The 23,285-nt window shown below is 36.7% G+C and overlaps 1 protein-coding gene across 4 annotated transcripts in view; it reads left to right on the plus strand.

Moving 5' to 3' along the window:
* The window catches only part of Col11a1 (collagen type XI alpha 1 chain), a 170,504-nt gene that overhangs the window by 21,710 nt on the left and 125,509 nt on the right, over positions 1-23,285 (plus strand). For all 4 annotated transcript variants that reach the window (XM_042678073.1, XM_042678088.1, XM_042678065.1 and 1 more), the window contains exons 2-4: positions 3,376-3,543; positions 6,096-6,306; positions 8,123-8,285. In XM_042678073.1, coding sequence (XP_042534007.1) covers positions 3,376-3,543; positions 6,096-6,306; positions 8,123-8,285 — 542 coding nt within the window. The remainder of the gene's footprint in view (positions 1-3,375; positions 3,544-6,095; positions 6,307-8,122; positions 8,286-23,285) is intronic.

Below are 23,285 nucleotides of genomic sequence, written 5' to 3' on the forward strand. Positions count from 1 at the left end.
GTATCTGTTCCTTATATTTTTTTAAAAAAATAATATGGATAATGTGTGCTGTACTCTATAATACATTGATTTTCATTCAGAAACTTGATACAACAAACAGACAGGGTATTATTATTGTTGTTATTGTTATCGTTACTTGTTTTTAAACTTGTTTCTGGTAATACTGGGAACTGTTCTCATGGACTTACATCTAGCCCCTCCTTTTCCCTTTCCCTTTCCCTTTCCCTTTCCCTTTCCCTTCCTTCCTTCCTTCCTTCCTTCCTTCCTTCCTTCCTTCCTTCCTTCCTTCCTTCCTTCCTTCTTTCCTTCAGCTCTTTCTTTCTTTCACTCTTTCTTTCTCTCTATATTTCATTAGTTACCTTTAGAGTATGATCTCTTTTTATGCTTGGGCCAGACTGGATTACATCTTCCTATCTGTGCTTATTGGTGACTCTGGGCTCACAGGTTCATACTCCCATACCCAGCACTTGGTTGAGATGGCGTCTTGTGAATTTTTATGCCCAAGTTGACCTCAAAATGTGATTCCCTGATCTCTCCCTACAAAGTTGTTATGGTGATGGGCTTGAATCAGTGTTTTTGGCAGGCCTTTTTATTAATGAGAATCACATACATTATACCATATAAAGCATGATACACACATCCTCATACATATTTTGTACACATAGAAGTCAGTATCCTCAAAATGTGTGAAGCAGAAATCAGATGCATACTGCTCAAAAGCTCTCATTTTTAGTCTCATATATCCTATAATTACTATGATTACTGTAAACAAATACAGGTGAAAACCACAATATTTTTTTTCTTTTTTAAATTAATTTATTGTTATTATGACAGTGATGTTCAGAGGGATTACAATTGCATGAGGGAACAGAAGACACCATAAGAAGGAAATATGCTCACTACCTGACTTAATGTAATTGAAAATCGTCATTTTCAAAGAGAAAAAAACCCTGTTGTTTGTTAGCCTCTAATTTGGGGAGAAAGAAGTTGTGGTGTTATTATTTCCTGGTGCTACAATCAGGCCCTGTCTTTTCATCTGGTCCTCTGAAGACACAGCACATTTACAGTGTAAAATATATTGTGAAATGTAATGACAGTCTTGTAACAATTGAAACTCAGGTGCAATATTATTATTAATAATAATTATCAATACTAGTAGTTACTGCTTTCAGACAGGAACAAACAAAACAGTGCTTTTTGTATTTCTGTAACAGTAAACCCTGCCTCTCATGGTAGTGGCTGTGGATATCTAGTGCTTCCAATTGGAATACATGAGGTAGGGACTACATCTCAGGCCTGCTGAGTAAAAATTATTGCTAGTACATGGTCTACTCTGAATATTTCATTTTTGAATACAGATATAAATACAACATATCAATTCTTATTGAAGGTTATGGGTTTTAACACCCATTATTTGAGTTTGAACTCAGGACTTCATACCTGTTTGATTTTCTTGCATAACTTTTACTTAACGACTTGAGCCACGCTTCCAGCACAGTTCTGTGCTCGTTATTTTGGAAATGGGGTCTTCAGATGTTTCTGCCCTAAGTAGGCTTGAGTTCCTCTGATCTCAGCCTTCTTGAATAGGTAAAATAACAGGCATGAACCACTCATTGTCAGTTTAAAAATCATTTTTATAGCAATCCTTAGACTATTGGATTTGCATTTTGACTTCCCTAGTGGATGAAGTATTTTGTGAAACAAGGAGACTGAGGATTTAAAAAATATACATTTGAAAACTTTACGCAACTTAATGTTAAAGTTCACCCATGTTGTAATAGGATCATTATCTCAAGAGCAGTTTATTCCGTATTCCAGTGTGATGCCCAGATAATTTAATATACTAGGACTTCATTCCATTTTGTTTTGGTCAAAATCAACTTCTATATATCATTTTCTGTAAGTACATTCATCTCTTGAAGCAATCTTGATTTCTGCTTCTTGATTTTTGTGAATTATGGTGCAGTTATCAACAGCATGCAATTATCTCACCATAAGATTTCTTTTGGGTCTACACCTAGTGGTGGAATTATGTGGTACATTTATGTTTAAAGCTTAGGGGAATACTGTTTTATTCTACTTACATGAAATTTCTAGAATATGCCACTTCAGAGGGATTGAAAGTAGATTGTAGAAGGAATGTGAGAATGGGACGTTTTAGAAATAGATAATAGTGGTGGTTACACCACTGTGAGTATAATTCATGCTACAGAATTGGATGTTTAATATGCAAATTTTTATGTTATATGGATTTGTTACAGTTAAAAATAGTAACATCACAATATACTCTAAGCAATTGAATTGTAAATTTCAAACGGGGAAAGCATGTTTGTTTTATTTCATTTAAACGCTATTTATACAAACAAGTCTCTTTTCTTTCTTTCCTTCTTTCCTTCTTCCTTTTCTTTCCTTCTTTCTTTTTCCTCCCTCCCTACCCCCCTACCTCCCTCTCTCCCTCCGTCCCTTCCTTCCTTCCTTCCTTCCTTCCTTCCTTCCTTCCTTCCTTCCTTCCTTCCTTCCTTCCTTCCTTCCTACCTTCCTTTCTTTTTTTGTGCTATCCCTTTGGCTTCAACTCAGGGCTTTTGTGCTGTCTCTGAGCTTCTTTAGCTCAAGACTAGTGCTCCACTACTTGACTCAGAGATCCACTTACACTTTTTTTGGAGGGGGGGGGGAAAGAAGGAGGGATGTTATTTATTGGAGATAAAAGTCTTACAAACTTCCCTGATAGGGCTGGATTCAAACCATGATCCTCACATCTCATCCTCTTAACTAGGTAGGATTATAGGCAAGATAAACAAGTCACCCTTCAAGCAGAAAAGTTGACTATCCTAAACCTATTTAATATTGACTATTCCTAGTAGCTAGAGGTACGTGGAATGAATTGGGTTTAGGAATATAGGCTTTTATCAACAAGAAGCCAGATGTTATACATCCTAAGGCCACCTATTAGTGGGAATAAACATAATTTTATTTAAATGTATTGGCTTTCAGTGTGCATCCTAAAGCATGAAAATGTGTTGATGGAAAAACTGGAAATATTAGTGGGTAAAAATAAATTTCTTATACATATAGGATACATATACACAAATACAATTGCACAGAGACTATGTTGTCTATATAGAGTCTCAAATATATACATACCCAACTTCTGTTTTCCTTGCCCATAATTTTATTTCAGATTTGCTTCATTTGAACTTTAGACTATCATATGGTTTGTATTACTATCTATAGTCTAAGCACCATACTGACTCAGATGTTGAAGCATGGTAAGTGACAGATTTGGAGAATTAAATGAATTGCTTTTCCCTGTGTTATAAAAGCACTTGTTTATATTCTCATTTTGCATGTTTAATTATTTTTTTAACTATGTTTCAGCTGCTCCAGTTGATGTACTAAAAGCACTAGATTTTCACAAATCTCCAGAGGGAATAACAAAAACAACAGGATTCTGCACAAACAGAAAGAATTCAAAAGGGTCAGATACTGCTTACAGAGTTTCAAAGCTAGCACAAATCAGTGCCCCAACCAAACAACTCTTTCCAGGTTTGTTTATCTTATTATTAGTATTGCCACTACTATTGTTGTTACTATTGCTTTACTTGTTACTATTTCTTTTGATCATGCTATGTCATACCCACTTACAGGAAAAATGTAATTTTTATACATTAAGCACCAAATAAATTGTAAACTTAAATTGATATAGTGAAAATCAGTAATTGTCAGTCATACTTGAGCAATTATAGCAAATATGCTTACTTGTATTTAAGAATTCATCCTTTCTTTCTTTCTGTTTTTCTTTTTTTTTTTTTCTGGTCATGGGGCCAGAACTTGGCCTCGGTGCTGTCCCTCAGCTCTTCAGCTCAAGGCTAGTGCTCTATCACTTGAACCACAGAGTTACTTCGGGTTTTTTCTGCTTATGTCCTGCTGAGGAATCGAACTCAAGGCCTCATGCATGCTACCTACCACTGAGCCACCTGCCCAGCCCCAGAATTCATTATTTCAAGATGACAAAACACAAAGATATAAATAGTTTTGTGACAATCCATTTTTATTTGTAATTGTGTAGATCATATTCATTGAAGTTTAGTGAGGGTGGGAAAACTTTCCCTTTAATGAGTACTTAGGTTACTTTTGGAAGCATGAAAATTTTGGTTTATTTTATTCATGACTTCCTAAAGCCTCTTGTTGAAAGAAACACTTGTGTTGAAGAGGTGAGTGCTGCATTATTTATTGTGTGATATTCTTGCATTGGTGGGAGTTCTGGAACCACAGATATTTTAAGTCTTCAGTTGTCAGGTTCCCATAATGGTACTGAAAATATGCTTAGCATTTATTTTTGCCTGTAAAGGCATAGTTGACATAATGGCGTTGATTGCCTAGAAATCATGAGGAAATGGAGATGAGATGCACATTTCAAGCATCATACTTTCCAAGCAGGTAGCTCATTGCACATCCTTGCTACTGAAGGGAGTCAAGTTGGGTGTCCTCATTCGTAGTTAACAGAATACATGGTGTTTCATAGACTTTCTCTGATTTGACCAAGTTATATTTAATTCTAGCTGATGTATTTTAAGGCAAATATTTAATGTATTATTAAACCTGACTTCATGGTGCTTTAGGGTCTTTTTGTAAGCAGTTTAGCTCCAGTTAACATCATTAGCCCAGTTAATGGATTGGAAGTCAGCTAAGAGATATTCGGTAATTTGCTTGTTCATAGGGAAAGGAGCCAAATGATCTGACAAGATCCAAAAATTGTAACTGAGATAATTTTCAAGCTTCCAACTATCTTACGCATACATTTGTAACTTAAAATATATTTATATTACTCGTTACTGTCCCTTTTATCATACTTTTCTAATAATTTCCAACTCATAAACATCTTTGTTTTACTTTATTTTAAATAATCTCATCATCAGATTTTACTATGTAGGTATTTTCTGTTTTCTTCACCCAGCCTCAATCATTGCAACTCATACTTAATATTTTATAATTATGAGGTGTGCTCTGATGAATTGACAAAAAATACATCTATTCACAATATCTTTACACATAATTTTCCTTTTCTGCTTACAAGCAGAATGACCGATGCCTTTCAATCTTTGAATGTGTGAATGTGTGAGGGTGATATTCAATACTTTCATCATCTTTTACTATTATCTGTAATAGAATTTGGGCTGAATGGCTTGAATAAGGATGCTCTTGAACATAGCCAAGACATTGGAAAATATACATCTTTGCAATTGGAAAATTTATGAATTGAGTAATCTTATGCCTCAAATAATATTTTCTATTTCACTTATTTGCCAGAATATTAGTAAGCTCAAATAGTATGTTGTATATAATATAATATATATGTTATAATGTATGATATATATAATATATGCTATATTCATAGATTATGTGTAGATCTTCTTTGAAAAATAAAGCCCACAATTTAATAAATTTATATTCAGTGACTTTTTATAAAAGTACAATAAGTAGTAATTGCTTGGGCTGGGAAGTTGGCTCAGTGGTAGAGTGCTTGCCTAGCATAAATGAGGCCATGGGTTCGATTCCTCAGTACCACATAAACAGAAAAAAGCCGGAAGTGGTGCTATGGCTCAAGTGGTAGGGCGCTAGCCTTGAGCTGAAGAGCTGAGGGACAGCGCCCAGGCCCAGAGTTCAGCCCCCATGACCGACAAAAAAAAAAATTATTGCTTAGCTATTTGAAATATACTACTTGTGGTAATCCCTAAATGGCATGTTTATTTATTAGGTGTTTACCACGTACATGTGTAGTTCAGATAGTGTGAGGGATACTTGTGTCCGTTTTCCATGTCAAGGAAAGAGAAGATGGAGGGATAATTGAGTATACATTTGTTAATTTAGAATAGCTGCATGTAACTATAAATAATAGTTCTGATGGATAGTGATACATGCACTCATTAGTAAAATTGTATTGTGTGATCAGAAACTCTTTAGTTGTTGAAAGGATGATAAAATTAATACTGTTCATGACATGTCACTACAACATTTCTGTACTGAAATAATGTGTGTGATAATGAACTTTTTGCAAATCTGAAATTTCTAACTCTCTGTTCTTCGTTTCTCATCAGGAAATTTCCCTGAAGATTTCTCAATATTATTCACAGTAAAACCCAAAAAAGGAATTCAATCTTTCCTTTTATCTATCTATAATGAACATGGTATTCAGCAAGTTGGTGTTGAGGTTGGAAGATCACCTGTTTTTCTGTTTGAAGACCACACTGGAAAACCCGCCCCAGAAGACTATCCCCTCTTTAGAACTGTTAATATTGCTGATGGAAAGTAAGTAATGAATGTTTTGAGTGTGCTGAAAATAATGCTTTCGTTCAATCACTTAACAGCTGTTTGTGTCAATTATTATGAAAAAAATAAATGAATAGTAAAATATTACCTTATGCCCAGTTTACTTCACAGTCTGGGCAGACAAACAAAGACTATTTTAAGATAAAATTATTGATCAATTGTACAAATGATATAAGGGTAAAGTGGAACAGAACAGAGGTTAGGCAATAACGTTGGCAGTGCAATTTTAAGAGGAGAAATCGGGGAATTAGTTCTTCACCTAGGTGGTGGTCCATCAGAAAGGTGAAGGCATAGCACTGTGTGTGTGTGTGTTCCAGGAGGAAGGATGCAGATGCAACATCCTGCTTCTAGTGGCCCCTTTATATTAAGCAATATCAGAAACACTAGTCCAGTAGGATGAAGAGGACAGCAAGCCAGCGGATATCTAGAAAGGAGGGGGAAGAAGTTGATCAGAGTATACTGCATGCACGTATTGAAAAATCACCCTTTTTACAAGTGCTGATACAATACAACCCTTTATACAACTAACATGCATTAATAAGAATTAGAAAAAATTATTTTTTGGAGGATGTACAAGAGTGTTATAGCAGGATGAAAATAATTAAAGACATAAAAAATTGTGTTCATTTAGCATTTTGCATATTAGGTGAGATGCTGCGATGAGCTTTCATTCCCACAGTTCAGTTATTCAGCACAAGGTCAAGTTTAAAGACCTAATCAGCTTGGACAATTGAATTCATCTTTATTTTGCTAATGAAAAGCACCAATCAGCCATACTAGGAAAGGTTTAAGTGAAGACACAGGCTTCTTGGCATGAGCTATGTGTAAATTTGACTCTCAGTGTATTAAGTGGCTCTTTATAGAAATCTTTGCTGTATTCAAATGTGGCAGGCATCTATGCTTGCTGAATGTGCTGGTGGAAAGAGTAAGAGATGAAGTGTATATGGAAATACATTTGGTCCTCATCAGTAGCCATGCCAAGTATCAGGGAAACAGACATTTGAAGAAGGCTCCTGCAACTTTCTTGGTACTTTCTTTTATGGATCGAGTCCTAGACACTTCTGGAATATTAATCTAGCACTTTTCCATTTGGAAAATAAATAAAATATAACCCAGAAAGGCTTACAGAATCCAAGTGAGCTGTACTTAGTGGTTTATGTTAGCACCAGATTTGGCTAATAAAACCCACTTCTTTAACAGTAAAGTTAGGGTGCGTTTCTAAAAGGCTGGCTTGGTCTCCCCTCTATGCTTGCCATCATCCCTCCCCCAGCAGCACCCAGCAGTATCTGCGAAGTGAATCTACCCTCTCAGTCCATACACACCCTGACCCTACTTTCTTCCAGCCTCCCTCCATTGCCTGCCAACCACTGTGGAAAAGAAGGACAGATATTGTGTCTCAGTCTTGGATCCTGCTCACAGTTGTGATCTCTAACCGTCTTGAATTTAAAGCTGGGGGGTGGGGGGAGGATATAAAATGTATGCCCTGGGAATAGATGGGAGGAAAGACAGGAGTATAGTGCATCGTGTTTTACAATTAGAACGTTCAGGAGCTGCGGAAGGATGGAGGGCAGTCTTTCAAGGAGAAGACATATCATTGATGGGCAATCTCAAGGAATAGACCACACATAGTCACTGATGACCAACTCCCTTGATACAGGAGCTGAAGAGTTTTTTATTGTCTAATTGTATTTCAGCTCAGTTTTGAAATGTGTCTTTCACAGCATTTTTACCTGTATAATGGTTTGGCACCCCAGGTCTTCCAGACTTAACCAAAGAATGACTTTGACTTTCGCAGGTGGCATCGAGTAGCAATCAGCGTGGAGAAGAAAACTGTGACGATGATTGTGGATTGTAAGAAGAAAACCACAAAACCACTCGACAGAAGCGAGAGATCGATTGTGGATACCAATGGGATTACCGTGTTTGGAACAAGGATTTTGGATGAAGAAGTTTTTGAGGTACCAATAAGTCAAACTTGCTTATGCTGACTGCTGGGAAATGCCAGGGCCTGTAATCAATATATGTGATAAAGCTAAGTGGCAATCTCTGGAGGGTGACCTTCTTCCTCTGTGGGTGTGGCGGAGGTGTTTTCCATTGTTGGATAGGAGAACCATATGTAATTGGTGACTAACTTCCAGGAAGCCCATTAAGTGATGGGATGATTTGAACATAGGGATACTATTCTCCTGGGAAGTACAAAAGGCTGCATTCTTAGCACTATGCATTATTTTCTCTGGAAGAAATAACACGTTTTCTTCATTTCCTTGTGTGGAAGATTAATTCTAAAAAAAAAAAAAAAGCAGCAGTCCTATATTCATTCAGCCTTGTTTTGTCTTTGAATAGGGACAAGGTGGAGATAATACTTGTAAAAAGATGAACTCCAAGTTGTAAGCCTTTTTATTTTATTTTTTAAGTAAGGGGAAAGTCATGGGATGACACTTCTGATTATTTCACTGATTATTGCAAGGGCATTTTTTTCTTTCAATCTTTTTTTAAAAATTTTTATTTAATCATTAGACAGGGTGATTCATGCCTTAAATTTCAGGATTTTTTGTAGCAGAAGAAATTAATCTGATTCCAGACCAATAAACAGATGTCCTTCTGAGACATTAGTCATTATTTTCATGATGGTTTTAGCATAATTTCCGACTCATTAATATTTCAGAGTACAGCAGAGTAAAGCTGTGTACTGCAATACAGATTGAGACTTACATATTATATGAAAGGTTTGCTATCTTTTGCTGATATGTGAATCAAAACAGATATAAGCATACACATGTTGCACAGACATGTAACACATATAGGCAGTACACATATTCTTAAAAAGAATAATGTGAGCTCACATTACCACATAGACTATTGCATCTTGTATTTATGTACATACCCTATGGCACAATGCTAAAAATAATGAACATTTATGACATTTTGCATGTTATTTATGATTATTTATTTTTTATTTTTTCTACTAGTATGTAATTATGGATTGTATTATCCATAAAGTATTTTAATCCACTGCATTATACTGAACAAAGTAATGAACTTGTTCTAATAATTGTACAGATTTTCCAGTGCCATTCATTGATTGTACACACAATAGTACATGATTATTTAACAGATGAATGAACATTACACACAATAATTATATGATTTTTAGACCTGCAGTCTTATTTTAAAATACAATCATACATAAACATTAGTTTCATAAGCTAACATATTTTTGTTTGTTTTTATAATCCATGTAACCTTATCTTCTAGGATCGTAAGTCCATAATATACTATAACATCAATAAATTTATTTCCTCTACTCTTGAAAAACAGCATTGAATTTCTTTTCTCATCTTCTCTTCCTCTCTTTGTTCCTCTCCCTTCCACCTCATTTGTTTCTCTGTCTGTCTCTATCCATCTGTTTATCTGTCTTCAATATAGGCTCTTTCAATGCCAAACCAGTACATAGAAATTCTCAGCCTCCTTACCCATAAAAGAATTGCAAATCAAAACAACATCGAGATTCCACCTCATCCTAGGTAGAATGGCTATAATCAAGAACTCTAATAACAATGGATGCTGGAGAGGATGTGGACAGAAGGGAACCTTACTGCATTGTTGGTGGGAGTGTAAACTTGTTTAATCACTTTGGAAAGCAGTATGGAGGTTCCTCAAAAGACTCCACATAGAGCTCCCCTGTGACACAGCAATCCCACTTTTGGGTATTTACCAAAATGTTTACAAACAAGACCATACTAAAGCTACCAGCACATCTATGTTTATTGCAGCATTATTTACCATAGCTAAGATATGGAACCAACCCAAATGCCCCTCAGTAGATGAATGGATCAAGAAAATGTGGTATATATATATATATATATATATATATATATATATATATATATATATATAATGGAATTCTATGCCTCCATCACAAAGAATGACATTGCCCCATTTGTTAGGAAATGGAAAGACATGGAAAAAAATTATATTAAGTGAAGTAAGCCAGGCCCAAAGAAACATAGGTCCTATGGTTTCCCTTATTTGCAATAACTAGTATATGTCTGAGTCAAGCAGAAAAGGTCAGATAGGTTGATGTTAGGGAAATGAACCCTAAGTTATGTATTCAAATGTTTTTTTTTCTTTCATGCGATTGTTTCTAACACATTTATAAGATTATTTCTTTGTTGCTTTGTATGTCCCTCCCCCACGGTATAACCCTGCTTTCACTATATTTGATGTCGGTATGATTTGTGGAGGGGAAGGGGAAAACCAAATCGTTTCAATAGGGATACAGGTGGACCCATTGCAACAATGAGATGTATAAGTCGTTATGTCGAAAACGAACTTTACAACTTTGGTGGGGGGGGGATTGGGTGGGGGGCGGGTGGGAGGAGAATGGCAAGGGATGGGAAGGGTAAACAAAGGAAGAGGCTACAATGCTTGATAAGAAATGTACTCATTATCTTGCCCATGTAAGTACAGTATTTTCACAATAAAAAAATAAATAAAAAATGCTGTACAGAGGGGTACCGTTACATGAGTAAGGTAATGAGTACATTTCCTATTGAGCATTGTTGCCTCCTCCTTTGTTTTTCCCCTAACATCCCTTCCCTCCCACCTCTACAACCCCTCCCCCCAACTCCCCACCCGAGTTGTAGAGTTCATTTTCAACATAGTGTCTTGTACATCTCATTGTTACAATGGGTCAGCCTGTATCCTTATTTAAGCATTTTGTTTTTTACTTCCCCTCCTTGAATTAGAGAAGTGTATATACAAGATGCAGGGCACCAACATCAAATACAGTGCGAACAGGATTTATACCATGGGGGAGGAACATACTGCAAAGAAACAAAAAAAATCACATAGTACATTAGAATAAGTTAGAAACAATAGCAAGCAAGAAAAAAAAGATAATTGTGTCCCTTTCTTGGGGTTCATTTCGTTTAACATCATCTTATATGGTCAAATGTACATGAGCGCTTTTGCTAAAGGCTAGCACTCTACAATTTAGTTCCACTTCCGGTTGTTTAGCAGTTAATTGGACATACGAGTTTCATGGTGACTTTTCTTCACAGGCTGACTTTGAACTGGGATCCTCCTGTCTCAGTCTCCTGAGTAGGTAGGGTTATAGGCATGAGCCACCAAGGTCTGGAGCATGATAACTTTTAACACTCAAGTGTTTGGGGTTTTACTAGCTATCTTTCTGTTAAAAATTCTAGCTTACTTCCATTGTCGTCTGAGAGAAGACAATGATAGCTTTCAAATTTGTTAAGAAATATTTTGTGGCCAAGAATGTAGACTCCGTAGCGAATGCCCCTATCAGTTTTAAAATGATACGTAATTTACAATTTTGGTGCGGTCAATAGATGACAGTCATACTAGTAATCATTATTAGTTCAGTTATATCTTCTCTATTTCTGCTCGTTCTGTTTGCTCTTTTTAGATAGAAGGAAGTTAAAAGTTCTTAGCAGCCATCAGTGCATCCATCCACTCATCCTTGACCTTCTGCTAGACTTTGCTTTCTGTATTCTACCTTCTCTTGTTAGCACATATGCATTATAGATTGTTACTTGTATTACAGCATTGACAGATCTATTATCATTATTAAATAATTATATTAAGTAATAATTATTATTTCAGGAATAGTATTAGCTCTGAAAACTTTCTTTGCTGTGAAATCTGCTTTGTCTGAAGTCAACAGGATCACTTCTGATATTTTTGATCAGTATTAACATGGGATAGCTTTTTACTTTTGCTCTCTAGGTGTCATTATTTCTAAAGTTTGTTTCTTCTTGGGCAGCAAATAGGTAGCTATTGTTCTTTGATCTATGCTGGTGATTTGTGCCTTTAGTGGATATATTCACATAATGAAGTTTTAAAGTGATTAATTATATATTGATTACTATCATATTTGTTTCCTATTTAATATTGGCTTTTCTTTTTCCATTTTCTATATTTTGTGGTTTCTATATTTTGCTAGTTCAGTAGCATTCTATTTTTTCTCTTCTCAGTTATATTTTACAAACTTATTTTAGAGCCAGACATGTGAGTACATGCCTATAATCCTAGCATTGGAGAAAGGGTTATGTTCAATTTCAAACTCCCCACTACATCCGACTCCGTTTTGACCCTGGCTTAATCTCCTTAAAATGTGTATTTTGCTTTTATATATGCCTTGTCATTTTCTGTTGAAAGTGAACATGATAAAATGGAGAAAATAAAAGAATTCTGGGATCTTTTCTGAAGTAGAATAACTGTAGGCAAATAAAAGAGAGAATAAGGGTAGAAAAAAAGAACAAGAAATAGAAAGTGTAAGTGCATCTGAACTCATGGCCTGTGAAAGTTCTTCTTCACCCCCTCTCTCTGAGGTGTGATGGGATGGCTGGAGGGGTGAGGTTGCATATTTGCCTTCTTCCCTGTGGAAGGCTGGAGGGACTCAAATTGAGATTTCCTTTCTCTGACAGAATAAATGTGTCCTGGTGACCAGATTTGGTTATCAACCTCCTGTGATGATGAAACCCAGCTGGAGCTGGTGAAGAAAGCTCCAGTTTTGGTAAAATCCCAGTCAGTTAGGCCGTGGTTAAGCAATTTCTCCTGAAGATATGTTTCATTTAGTACAGCAGAATATTTTGACATACTTAAAAAGATTTATCCTTTCCCCTCTTCTAAGATATCTCTAAAATGGAAACCTCTCAAGTATATTCATTCTTTCTGAGTGACATTTATACTATGGAAACCAGAGCAGGAAACTTGGTCTTCCTCTTGCCTTACTAAAATGGATGACATTTTATTACCTTAGAATTCTAATATCTTCTTCCTCTGATTTCCCTAGGAAAGCTCTCTGAGTAAAAAGGAAAAAAAAAAAAGGAAACCATCACTCATTATATGCTCCCTATCTGGCTGCTTTCGTATATAGAACATTACATCTAGTAATTATTTATTTCAATTTTGTCTGTGCTGTGTCAATATTTAGAAAGGTGTTCCTAACATAAACCTCAGGAACAAAAAGGTGGAAGGGAATGGGCACTGATGAAGAAATTGCAATGATTTCACTTGGGAAATTACACTGAAGCTAATGGCATCAATTAGGATCTGAGAAGTGCAAGAATGATCGAGTGAAAAATATGAGAGTGATGATAGTTAAATGTTTGTCTTTGAAGGACAGACACATGTCTCGCCTCAGTATTCTACATTGATAATTTGAACCATTTAGGGTGAAATCACTTGAGAACAATTACTGAAGGAAGAGCCATTTGCCCTGTCTTTTCCTACCTAAAGCTAGCCATCAAAATTCTTTAGTGAAATGTGTCCAATCCATATCAAGGTGAAGAAACAGCTTTAATCACCAGAGGGTGGCAAATGGGCTGTCATTAAATTGAGTGCATACGTTCTTATCTTCTAATAGGTTTTACACACTTCCATATAACTCTTAGTAGTATTCTAACATCCTGAGATCAATTTGCTTCTTTCTTCTTCATTAATATATATTTTATGGGTTAGAAACATCCCCATTTACATGTGAATTTAAATAAATTACATAATTTATATAGGTATAATTAAATAATTTACATGTTGTTTTAGTTCTTCTGCCTTGAGTAACTCACTTCTTAGATCTAGTTGAAGAAACCACAAAAGAAAATGAGGGGTAGAGGAGCATTTTTCCCTTCTCAATAGAAAATTTTAGCAAATTCAAGGGGGTTGATAGTATGGACTATTGTCAGTTAGCCCTAGGTTCCATGTTAGAAGTTGGAAATTAACTACTTTGGAGATAATGGCGATATATACAGCTGCTCTTTTGTTCCTTATCTGTACCTTCAGATGACTGTTATTTATCTTCTGTAGTAATTTGAACATTAATGTAGCTAATAATTGTGAGGTATGCAGGTATGTGTATTGCAAGTATATTTGTACTGATATTAATAATTAACTAGTGACTTGCAAACCTCAATATCAAATTTCTATTTTAGGAGATGCTTAATTTAGTCCAACTGCCGATGGCACATGCACAATTTTGGTTTTTCCCTTTTTGAGAATTTTCCTTAATGACAGCTGAACAAATCTCTTTTGCCTGTTTGATGTACAAGTACTTTGTGTGTGTGTATGTGTGTGTATGTGTGTGTGTCTGTGCGACAGAGAGAGAGAAAGAGATTATTAGTATTTGAACTCAGGTCCTGGACACTGTCCGTTAATTGTTTTAGTCAAACCTAGTGCTACTGCTTGAGCTACAACCTCACTTTTGAAATTTAATTGCAGACAAGAGTCTTACAGACTTTTCTGCTGTGCCTGACTTCAAATTCTGATCCTCATATCTCAGCCTCGTGATTAGTTAGGATGACAGCTAGTTGACTGATGACTCAGGCAGCCACCAGCACTAGCTATGCCTTTAGAGTTATCATTGCTGCATAGTGATTTGGTCTGACATATGTGCAAAGAATAATACATGTCAGTGTGCTGCGTGATTTACGAGAGCATCAAGAGTTAAATAGGGCATATCCTCAGTTCTTTTCAGAACTTATTGAGCAACAACTGTATGGCATCCTATTGCCATTCAGACCATGTCAAATGGAGCCTGTATTTTGATCTGCAGAAAAGAGCCTATAATTTGGTCTTTTCCTTATTTTTATGATTGTACAATTGGTAGATTTTATGATTGGAAGCTGAATGAAATGTTTAGGATAGGTTCAGATTTTAATTCTACATAGATCCGAAGTGCCACTATGTAAAAGATGCTATGCTACTTGTCCTGTAAAAGCCTCAGTGATTTAGTTTTCTATTTTGTGGATTAGTGTATCACTAGATCATCTGCCAACCTTGCACAATAGTATGTCACATCTTTATTAATTATGTGTCTTCATACTGTAAGACAATTTGTTGCTTGGTTTCCTTTTCTTTTATGCCATTTGTAAGCTTTTTTAAAAATTAATTTTATTGTTAAGATGATATACAGAGGGGTTACCTTTGCATATATAAAGTAGTGAGTACTTTTTCATTGCCCTTATTATCATCTATTATTCAGAGGCATGACTTAAGTGATAGAGCATTTGCCTAACAAGTGTAAGACCTCGCTTTCATTCACTAATGAAAGATAGAGAGATAGATAACAAAGCTCATTACTAATCTGTAACTTTTTAAACTGTACATTTTTTAACTTTCTGTAGAATTGTGTGGCCTCCAATTTGCATTCATGTTTTCATATCTCAAATACTATCCTGTTATATAATTATCTGTTAGTGTAAAGTTATCTTTTTAAGATTATATTCTTAGAGTATATCTTTATTTATGTTTGAACTATGCTGTACTTCAGCATCAAGCACAAAATTTGGCAGTATTTATAGTCAATGAATATATCTGTTGAAGGTATTGGAGTAGAAAGGGTGAGGAAAATGTAAGATAGCAAAATTTGTTTAGGGGTTAGATGTTTATTTGCCAAACATGTTTATTTGTGTTTAAACAAGGACCATACCCCTGTAATAAGGTAGTTGTAATAAAATGCAATTGTATTCATAACAAGATGTTGTAACAGCTAACCCAGAATGACAGAAAATAACAGGGTTTACAAATGAGGACATGTTTATAAAAAGGACATGTGTATGAATAGAAGAGCATTTGGAATGAATAAAGTAGCTCTGAGAACTCTGGTTTACAAACATGCAAGAGATGACTTAGCCTGATATATAACAACCTCATTGCTTTTTACATTATGCTGGAAGTTTGTACTTTAACTTGGAGGATCAGGGATCTTGAAGCAGAAGAATACAACATTCAGCTATATGCCGTGGCTGTAGGAGAAAGCTTGTCGAGAATAGGGAGAACCTTCTGGAAAAGAATAAAAGTGGTGAAGTGTTGGATATTTATTCAAATGTAGTGTGCTTTGAACAGAGAACAGGGCAGAGCAGAAGAGGTGAAGGGAAGGTTTGATAAGGTACAACTTCAAGATGCCAGCATGGGCTGGAATTAGTAGCTCTTGGGTTATGCTTGTTTTTTGTTTGTTTGTTTTATGTTTTTTTTTAGCATACATAAGGAAAAGAGAATTTTATACTTTAGATTTCTAGCACTGATATATAACTAGTATATAAGAGATATTTGCACACACACATACACTCTTTGGGAATTTTGCTAAGTTAAAGGTCTTTAACTACCCTTTTATGATTTATCAACTATGATTTTTAACATACTTTTAAAAAATACTTGAGACAAAATATTATTTCAATATTTTTTAATTTCCTGATGTTTATAGTAAGTAAACCATTATTATGAAGTCATTATTACCTCAAGAAATTATTCAAATTCTTGCTTAGATGTTTTAAGATCTTGATATGTTAAGTCAGTTTCTAGTTTATTTCTTATTATAATGACTACATCTAATATTTTAATCATTGGCAGGTATATAGCAAGTACAGCTCACTAAGTGCTATCTTTTAATTCAACTACTAGTATTATCTGCTTTTTAAATTTAATTGACCTCACTGCTGGTGCCTTATCTGTGAGTTTGTTCTCCAAGCACAGTGCTTTGAATAGCAAGCCTGTCACTGTGAAGTAATACACATCTGTAAGAGTGAATGCTTGCTGAATGATGTCACCTTTTTGTTCTAAACCATCCAGTAGCCTTTCCTCACTTAGGCATAAATTCAGGATCTTTCAGAAGTATGCTAGGGTTCATTGTGATCCATACCATACCCTCTACCCCTTCTCTCCTACTTCAACAAGGGCTCCTTTCCATCTTCTTCCTCTTAGCTCACAAAGTATCCCTTTGTGGAGTATATTGAGCATTCTGCTCGACAAAGAAGAGCTACTCTATCTATGCATGCAGGAATCTTCCTTCCTAGAAGACCCTTTCTCAGATATTTGCATTTTTGCTCCTTTGGTTCCTTAGTTTTCTCTGTCTTAATGTTCCTTAGTCCATGAAACTTCCAAGAGTCCTACTTCACTGATAGTATCCTATCTTCTGAACTTTCTCTTTTATTCTTTAATGATTTATATTTACTTCATTTGTCAATGTTTGACATACTACAATTTGTTCATCTTGTTTCTTCCTCTAAAATCTAAGCTCCATGAGGGCAGGGGCATTGTGTTGTATTTGCAAAATCTAAAATGGTACCTGCCATGTAATATTATTTTGTTAATGAATGAAAAATAAGTACACTTTCCAGCTCTTACTAACAAGAAATATAGATTACATATGGCCAAAACAGAAATGGGGGTGAATGGGGAGATGTCAGTCCATATGTCTTTTTCTAATCATTATATTTCATTTTCCCTTTATTATTGCATTTCATTTATTCATGTCGTAGAATGGTACCCTACTGACAGTTATCCTTAAGAACTCTTGATTAACACAGGCTGATTATTTAGAAAGTACAAGAGACATGTATACCTTTACAGAAGCACACTATAAGGCATTTTCTGTGACATTGGTCCATGTTGAATTAAAGATACATTGAAGCCATGTAGGACACTACTCATTTTCATAACATCGGTGTCTTAAGCTGGTCTGGGGATTTGGGTAACATGAGGGCTGTGTGGGTAGCATTTCTGTCTGTGATTATGTGGTTTCTTTCATTCTTTCCTTTGAATTATGGTTGACATGCAATCTCTGATGCATTTTTTTCAATTGCACTAAAATTCTAAGTATTTTGGCAGCAATCCTTTGCCACACAAAATAGCTGAGAAAGAATCATTAACTATATGGAATGCTTGCAGGGGGAGGAGGGGAAACAACTCTGATGAGAGTTAATATCTTGGCAAATTCAGAAGTCTGAGTAGACAGGAAACATAGGTTTTCAATTAATCTTCTGATAATGGTAGTTAATTTTTAAAGAATTTTTGACCATGTTTCAGATTTCATGTCAGCCTTGTTCCTGGATATGCAATCAAAAACCTCTGCTAAGACTCACCATATTTTCAACCAAGCTCTAATATCAAATGTGAATAGAAATTTTGGTGTACAGGGAGTATCTTATGAAACTCCTGTAGAATTGTGTTACACTCTTGCTTTTACAGAGGCACATGCTAGGCTACTTAGCTAAATGTATTTTTCTTTCTTCTCCATCCATTACATTTTTTTTTTCCCCTAATGCACTTGGCTTACAGAATAATGACTTTGGGACTCCTAAAATGAGGGCTGTTTTTGTTGTTGTTTGGTTTCGTGCCATTACTTGGTGTTGAACTCAGGGTCTGGTCCCTTAGCTTTTCTGCTCAATGCTGGAATTCTACCACTTGAGAATTCAGCCACATATCTACTTCCAGCTTTTTTTTTTTTGGTCAATTGTGGGGCTTGAACTCTGGGCCTGAGCGCTGTTCCTCAGCTCTTCAGCTCAAGGCTAGTGCTCTACCACTTGAGCTACAGCGCCATCTCTGGTTTTTCTGGTGGTTTATTGGAGATAAGAGTTTCACAGACTTTCCTGCCTGGGCTGGCTTTGAATCGTGATCCTCAGATCTCAGCCTCCTGAGTAGCTAGGATTATAGGCGTGAGCCACCAGTGCCCAGCTCCTTAAGTTTTATAACACTGTTATACACATTATCTAGATGTTGATGATTGAAATTTGTGTTCTCTTTTTTTTTTTTTTTTTTTTGGGTCCAGTCGTGGGGCCTGAACTCTGGGCCTGGGTGCTGTCCCTCAGCTCTTCAGCTCAAGGCTAGCACTCTACCACTTGAGCCACAGTGCCACTTCTGGCTTTTTTCTTATGTGGCGCTGAGGAATCGAACCCAGGGCCTCGAGCATGCAAGGCAAGTGCTCTACCACTGAGCCACCTTCCCAGCCCCTTGTGTTCTCTTTTGATCGACTCCAAATACTATGATTAAGTACCATATGTTGTATGTAATTTTAAGTTTTCCAAATGTTCAACGTGACATTAATTTCTGGATTTCTTTGGAAGCCAAGACTGCTATTTCTATTCATAACTGACACATACAGTGATAGAATCTTTCAGCGGTGTAATGATTTTGCTTAGAGGAGGATTCATTGAATGTCTACTGAGAATCTAGTAAATTCAGGCCTCATTATGTACTATGGCAACCACAAAGAACAAGACCACCACTTTCATGAACTTTGTGCCCAGGAAACTTAATCGAGCCAAACAGATGGACTGGTAATGAGGAGAAGCTTGCGTTCTAAACACTTAACATTTTAGTTTTTTGTATAGACCTAGAACTTTGCTGTGAATCGACACACATACGAATTGATCCTTTCACATAGCATGTGTTCTTACTAATGGAAAACGTCCATTACTATCGTACAGCTTTAAATTAGATGAGATCTTTTGACTGGCGTCTCCCCTTCTAAGACACAAAGGGATGAAAGACAGAGGTTCAGATCTGTATTTGTCTGCTTTGCAGTGCCATAGTGAAGTGCCAGGGGTAGTTAACCTATAAAGAGAAAAGGCTTGAGTTAGTTTTGATCCCACTTTTTTGACACCTGGTGAGGACAGCAGGTTATATCTCACCATGGTAAGAATTCTAACTTAAGCACAGAGACTGAGAATGGCCAGGGTTTCATAATCCCTCTTGAAGGCCTATTTCCAATAACCTAAGTACTTGGCCCTTTCTTCCACAGCTTTCTTCCACCTCCAAGTTGTGGCAGCCTGAGAAATAGTCTTATTTATTTATTTATTTATTTATTTAGTCACTTGTGGGGCCTGAACTCTGGGCCTGGACAATGTCCCTCAGCTCTTCAGCTCAAGGCTAGTGCTACCACTTGAGCCACAGCACCACTTCCAGCTTTTTCTGCTTATGTGGCGCTGAGGAATTGAACCCAGGGCCTCATGCATGCAAAGCAGGCACTTTACCACTGAGCCACCTTCCCAGCCTGGAACAGTCTTTTTGTAAGAAACATTTCAGTATCTAATGAGTAACTTTTTGTCTGGCCTTCAATGCAAACACATCCGTTATATCTTCCACATACCCAGCTGATCTAGCATTGCTACAAGACTGAGGACAAACTGTCCGCTGACACTTAGCTGTGAGCTCCTGAAAAATGTGCAAATTCAAGTCACATAGCTCAAGGCAAAGGGTTCAAACTCAAGACACAGGATGTCTAACTCTAAAGAGGATGAAAAGAGGAATTGACCCAGAGTAAAATTATAGTCCAGTAGGTCTAATGCTACACCTTCATGTTTCATCTCTGGTCTCATGGGCACCCTCTAGGCCCCAGATCTGCCCTTGAGGGTTTGCTTGGCAGCCGTAGCCTTACTGCTGGGCTAGTCATGGCCCAGATGCTGGTTTGGTTTAACAAAGCATTGCTTGCAGATTTTCCCATAAGGCATTGCAAATGCCTGGAACTTTTGTCTTTCTGAGGATTTCACTTTGTCTTCAGCTTCAGTTCACTCCTACTTCACTCCTTTCCCAGGCCCCATCAATCAGGAGCTTCTGGTGGCGACTCTAACCCTGCAGTACAGTACACTGCTTGTCTTTCCAGGTTCTATTACATTTCAGTGGAAGCTGCCATCACTCCATAACTCTTACATTCAGCTCACTGCAAAACCAGAACCACTTGGAGAATGCGAGGCTGTCTCCAGCATTAGCTGCAGCCGGACCCAGCCACAGCAGTCCTGTTGTACTCACTGGCTATCCAGGATATCAAGATGACCCTGAACATGCAAAGCTTACCGCACGTGTCCTCCAGTACATTTTCCTTTATATTTTTAGACTTTTCATGGTCCTGTGATGGAAGTGAGGGCCTTGAAAAATGTTGAGAATGTCTCAAAGCATCTTCCTTTTTGCCTTAATGATTAATGGCGAATGATTCTTGGTAGTCTCTTTAGGAAGTGGCTACTAATGACACCCTTCTTGGCCGTGTTTTTGTCCCTCAAATCTGCTTTTTCTTTCCAGTTTTCCTGGCTTGGCTGAAAATTTTCCCTTCCCAGCTTCATTTTGGTCACTATTCACCTGACTAAAAGTAGCCAGTAATGGCCACAGTACCATATGAGTGCTTTGCTATCTTAAAATTGCCTCTGTCAAATAAATTACTCAATCAGCTTTTAGTTTAGCCTTCCAAAACGTTTAGAGCATGAATGCGATACATCTGATTTCTCTGGCAAGGTGTAAAGAGTATGACCTTTACTGCAGCCACTATCTGAATCCCCTATCCATCTGTATTCCATTAACCTTAACTATACTGTTTGTACCTCTATCTGCATTTTGGTCCTGGGACTCAGCCAGAATCATCTGAAATGCTCAGTGTACAGAATTCTAGGCATTCTTTACCCTGCTCCCTTAAAATCTTCCAGCTTATTCCACTTATCCTATTTTGAAGATTTCTCCACAGCTTTTAGTATAGTTTATATTAATGACCCCACTCTGTGCACCTGAATTTCCATTTAGATATCTTCGTGTTATTAAAAGAAAATCCCAATTTTTAGGAGGAAGGATATGTGCAGCTCACACTTTCTTGAAATTCAAACTCTTAACTCAGGTGACTGCTTGGTTTGGCACTTGTTGAGGGCAGCTGAGGGCAGCATCCCAAGATGGAAACATGTATAGGAAGAACAATCACGAGGTAAGCCAAAGTAAGGAAAGAAAGAGGGTTGGGTCCCTGAATCCCTTTCTAAATCCTAAGTCCTAGGTACCAGTCTTTTATGAATAGGCTTTTTGATAACATTGAATACGGGAAACTGTGGCAGGAGGTCAGTGTGAGCTAGAGTTTGACAGAAACAATCTATTTCTGGCATTTTCTGGTTAATGGAAGAAAAGAGTCTTCAAACCATGATCCTTTGATCTCAGCCTCCTGAGTAGCTAGAATAACAAGCATGAGCCACAGATATCTGGCTTGTCCAGGTTTTAATAGTAAAATTTCAGATCTTCCATGATTCAGAGTGGAATTGATAGTCTATGGGAAATGCAGTCAATATTTGCTAGCTTGACAGTCAGAATGGACCATTATACTTCAGTTATAGTTTGAACAATGATCCACCATCTGTATTATCTATGTAAATTTTCCTGCATATCATCAGCCTTTCTTGTGGTAGGACTATGTCCCAAGTCTGTTTCTGTTTATAGGTCATACAGTTCAATCAGATGAGTTGAATAGGACAATTTATTGGAGCTGTGATCTTCATTGCTTATTCAACAATAAACTCCTATGCTTTCCAGTTTAGTGGGTATTCAGACTAGGAGCTGAAGTAAATCAAGTATATTAAGAGAAGTAAGCCAGGCCCATGGTTTCCCTAATTTGCAGTAACTAGTATATGTCTGAGACAAGCAGAAAAGGTCAGATAAGATGATGTTAAGCGAAATGAACCCCAAGATAAGGACACAAGTGGTTTTTCTTTCTTGCTATTGTTTGTAACATATTTATAAGGTACCACATGATTTTTTTGTTGCTTTGTATGTACCTCCCCCACGATATAACCCCTGTTTTCACTGTATTTGAGTTGGTATAATTTGGGGGAGGAGAAGGGAAAAAATAAATTGTTGAAATAGGGAGACAGGTGGACCCATTGCAACAATGAGATGTACAAGACACTATGTCAGAAAACGAACTTTACAATTTAGGCGAGGGGGGAGGGTGTAGTTGTGGAGACGGGAGGGAAGGGATGGTAGGGGAAAAAAAGGAGGAGGCAACAATGCTTGATAAGAAATGTACTCATTACCATGCTCATGTAATTGTAACCCCTCTGTACGGTATTTTCACAATAAAAACTTATTAAAAAAAAAAGGATGAGAGCTGAATCTGAAAATCCACATGCTGAACATTGACACCTATTAGATGAGTGTTCCATAACACAGTCAATCAGTCAATAAATATGGGGTTTTTGCTCACACATGCACTCATAAAGTCAATATTTGATTTGTGTTTTTAAAGAATGTGAATCCCCTTTTGGCATAGAAAATACAGAGCAGTAGTCTTGCAAATACTTAGGACATATACGTGTGTTTGTGTATGCATGTGAATCAAAGGGTACAGAGAAATTTAAAATTATTAACACATGCAGTACTCTTTGAAAATATTGTAGACTGTTATTTATTTACTTGGC

This window comes from Dipodomys spectabilis, unplaced genomic scaffold (genome assembly GCF_019054845.1).
Source record: "Dipodomys spectabilis isolate Male_0828 unplaced genomic scaffold, ASM1905484v1 ptg000002l, whole genome shotgun sequence".
In the NCBI taxonomy this organism is placed as follows: domain Eukaryota; kingdom Metazoa; phylum Chordata; class Mammalia; order Rodentia; family Heteromyidae; genus Dipodomys; species Dipodomys spectabilis.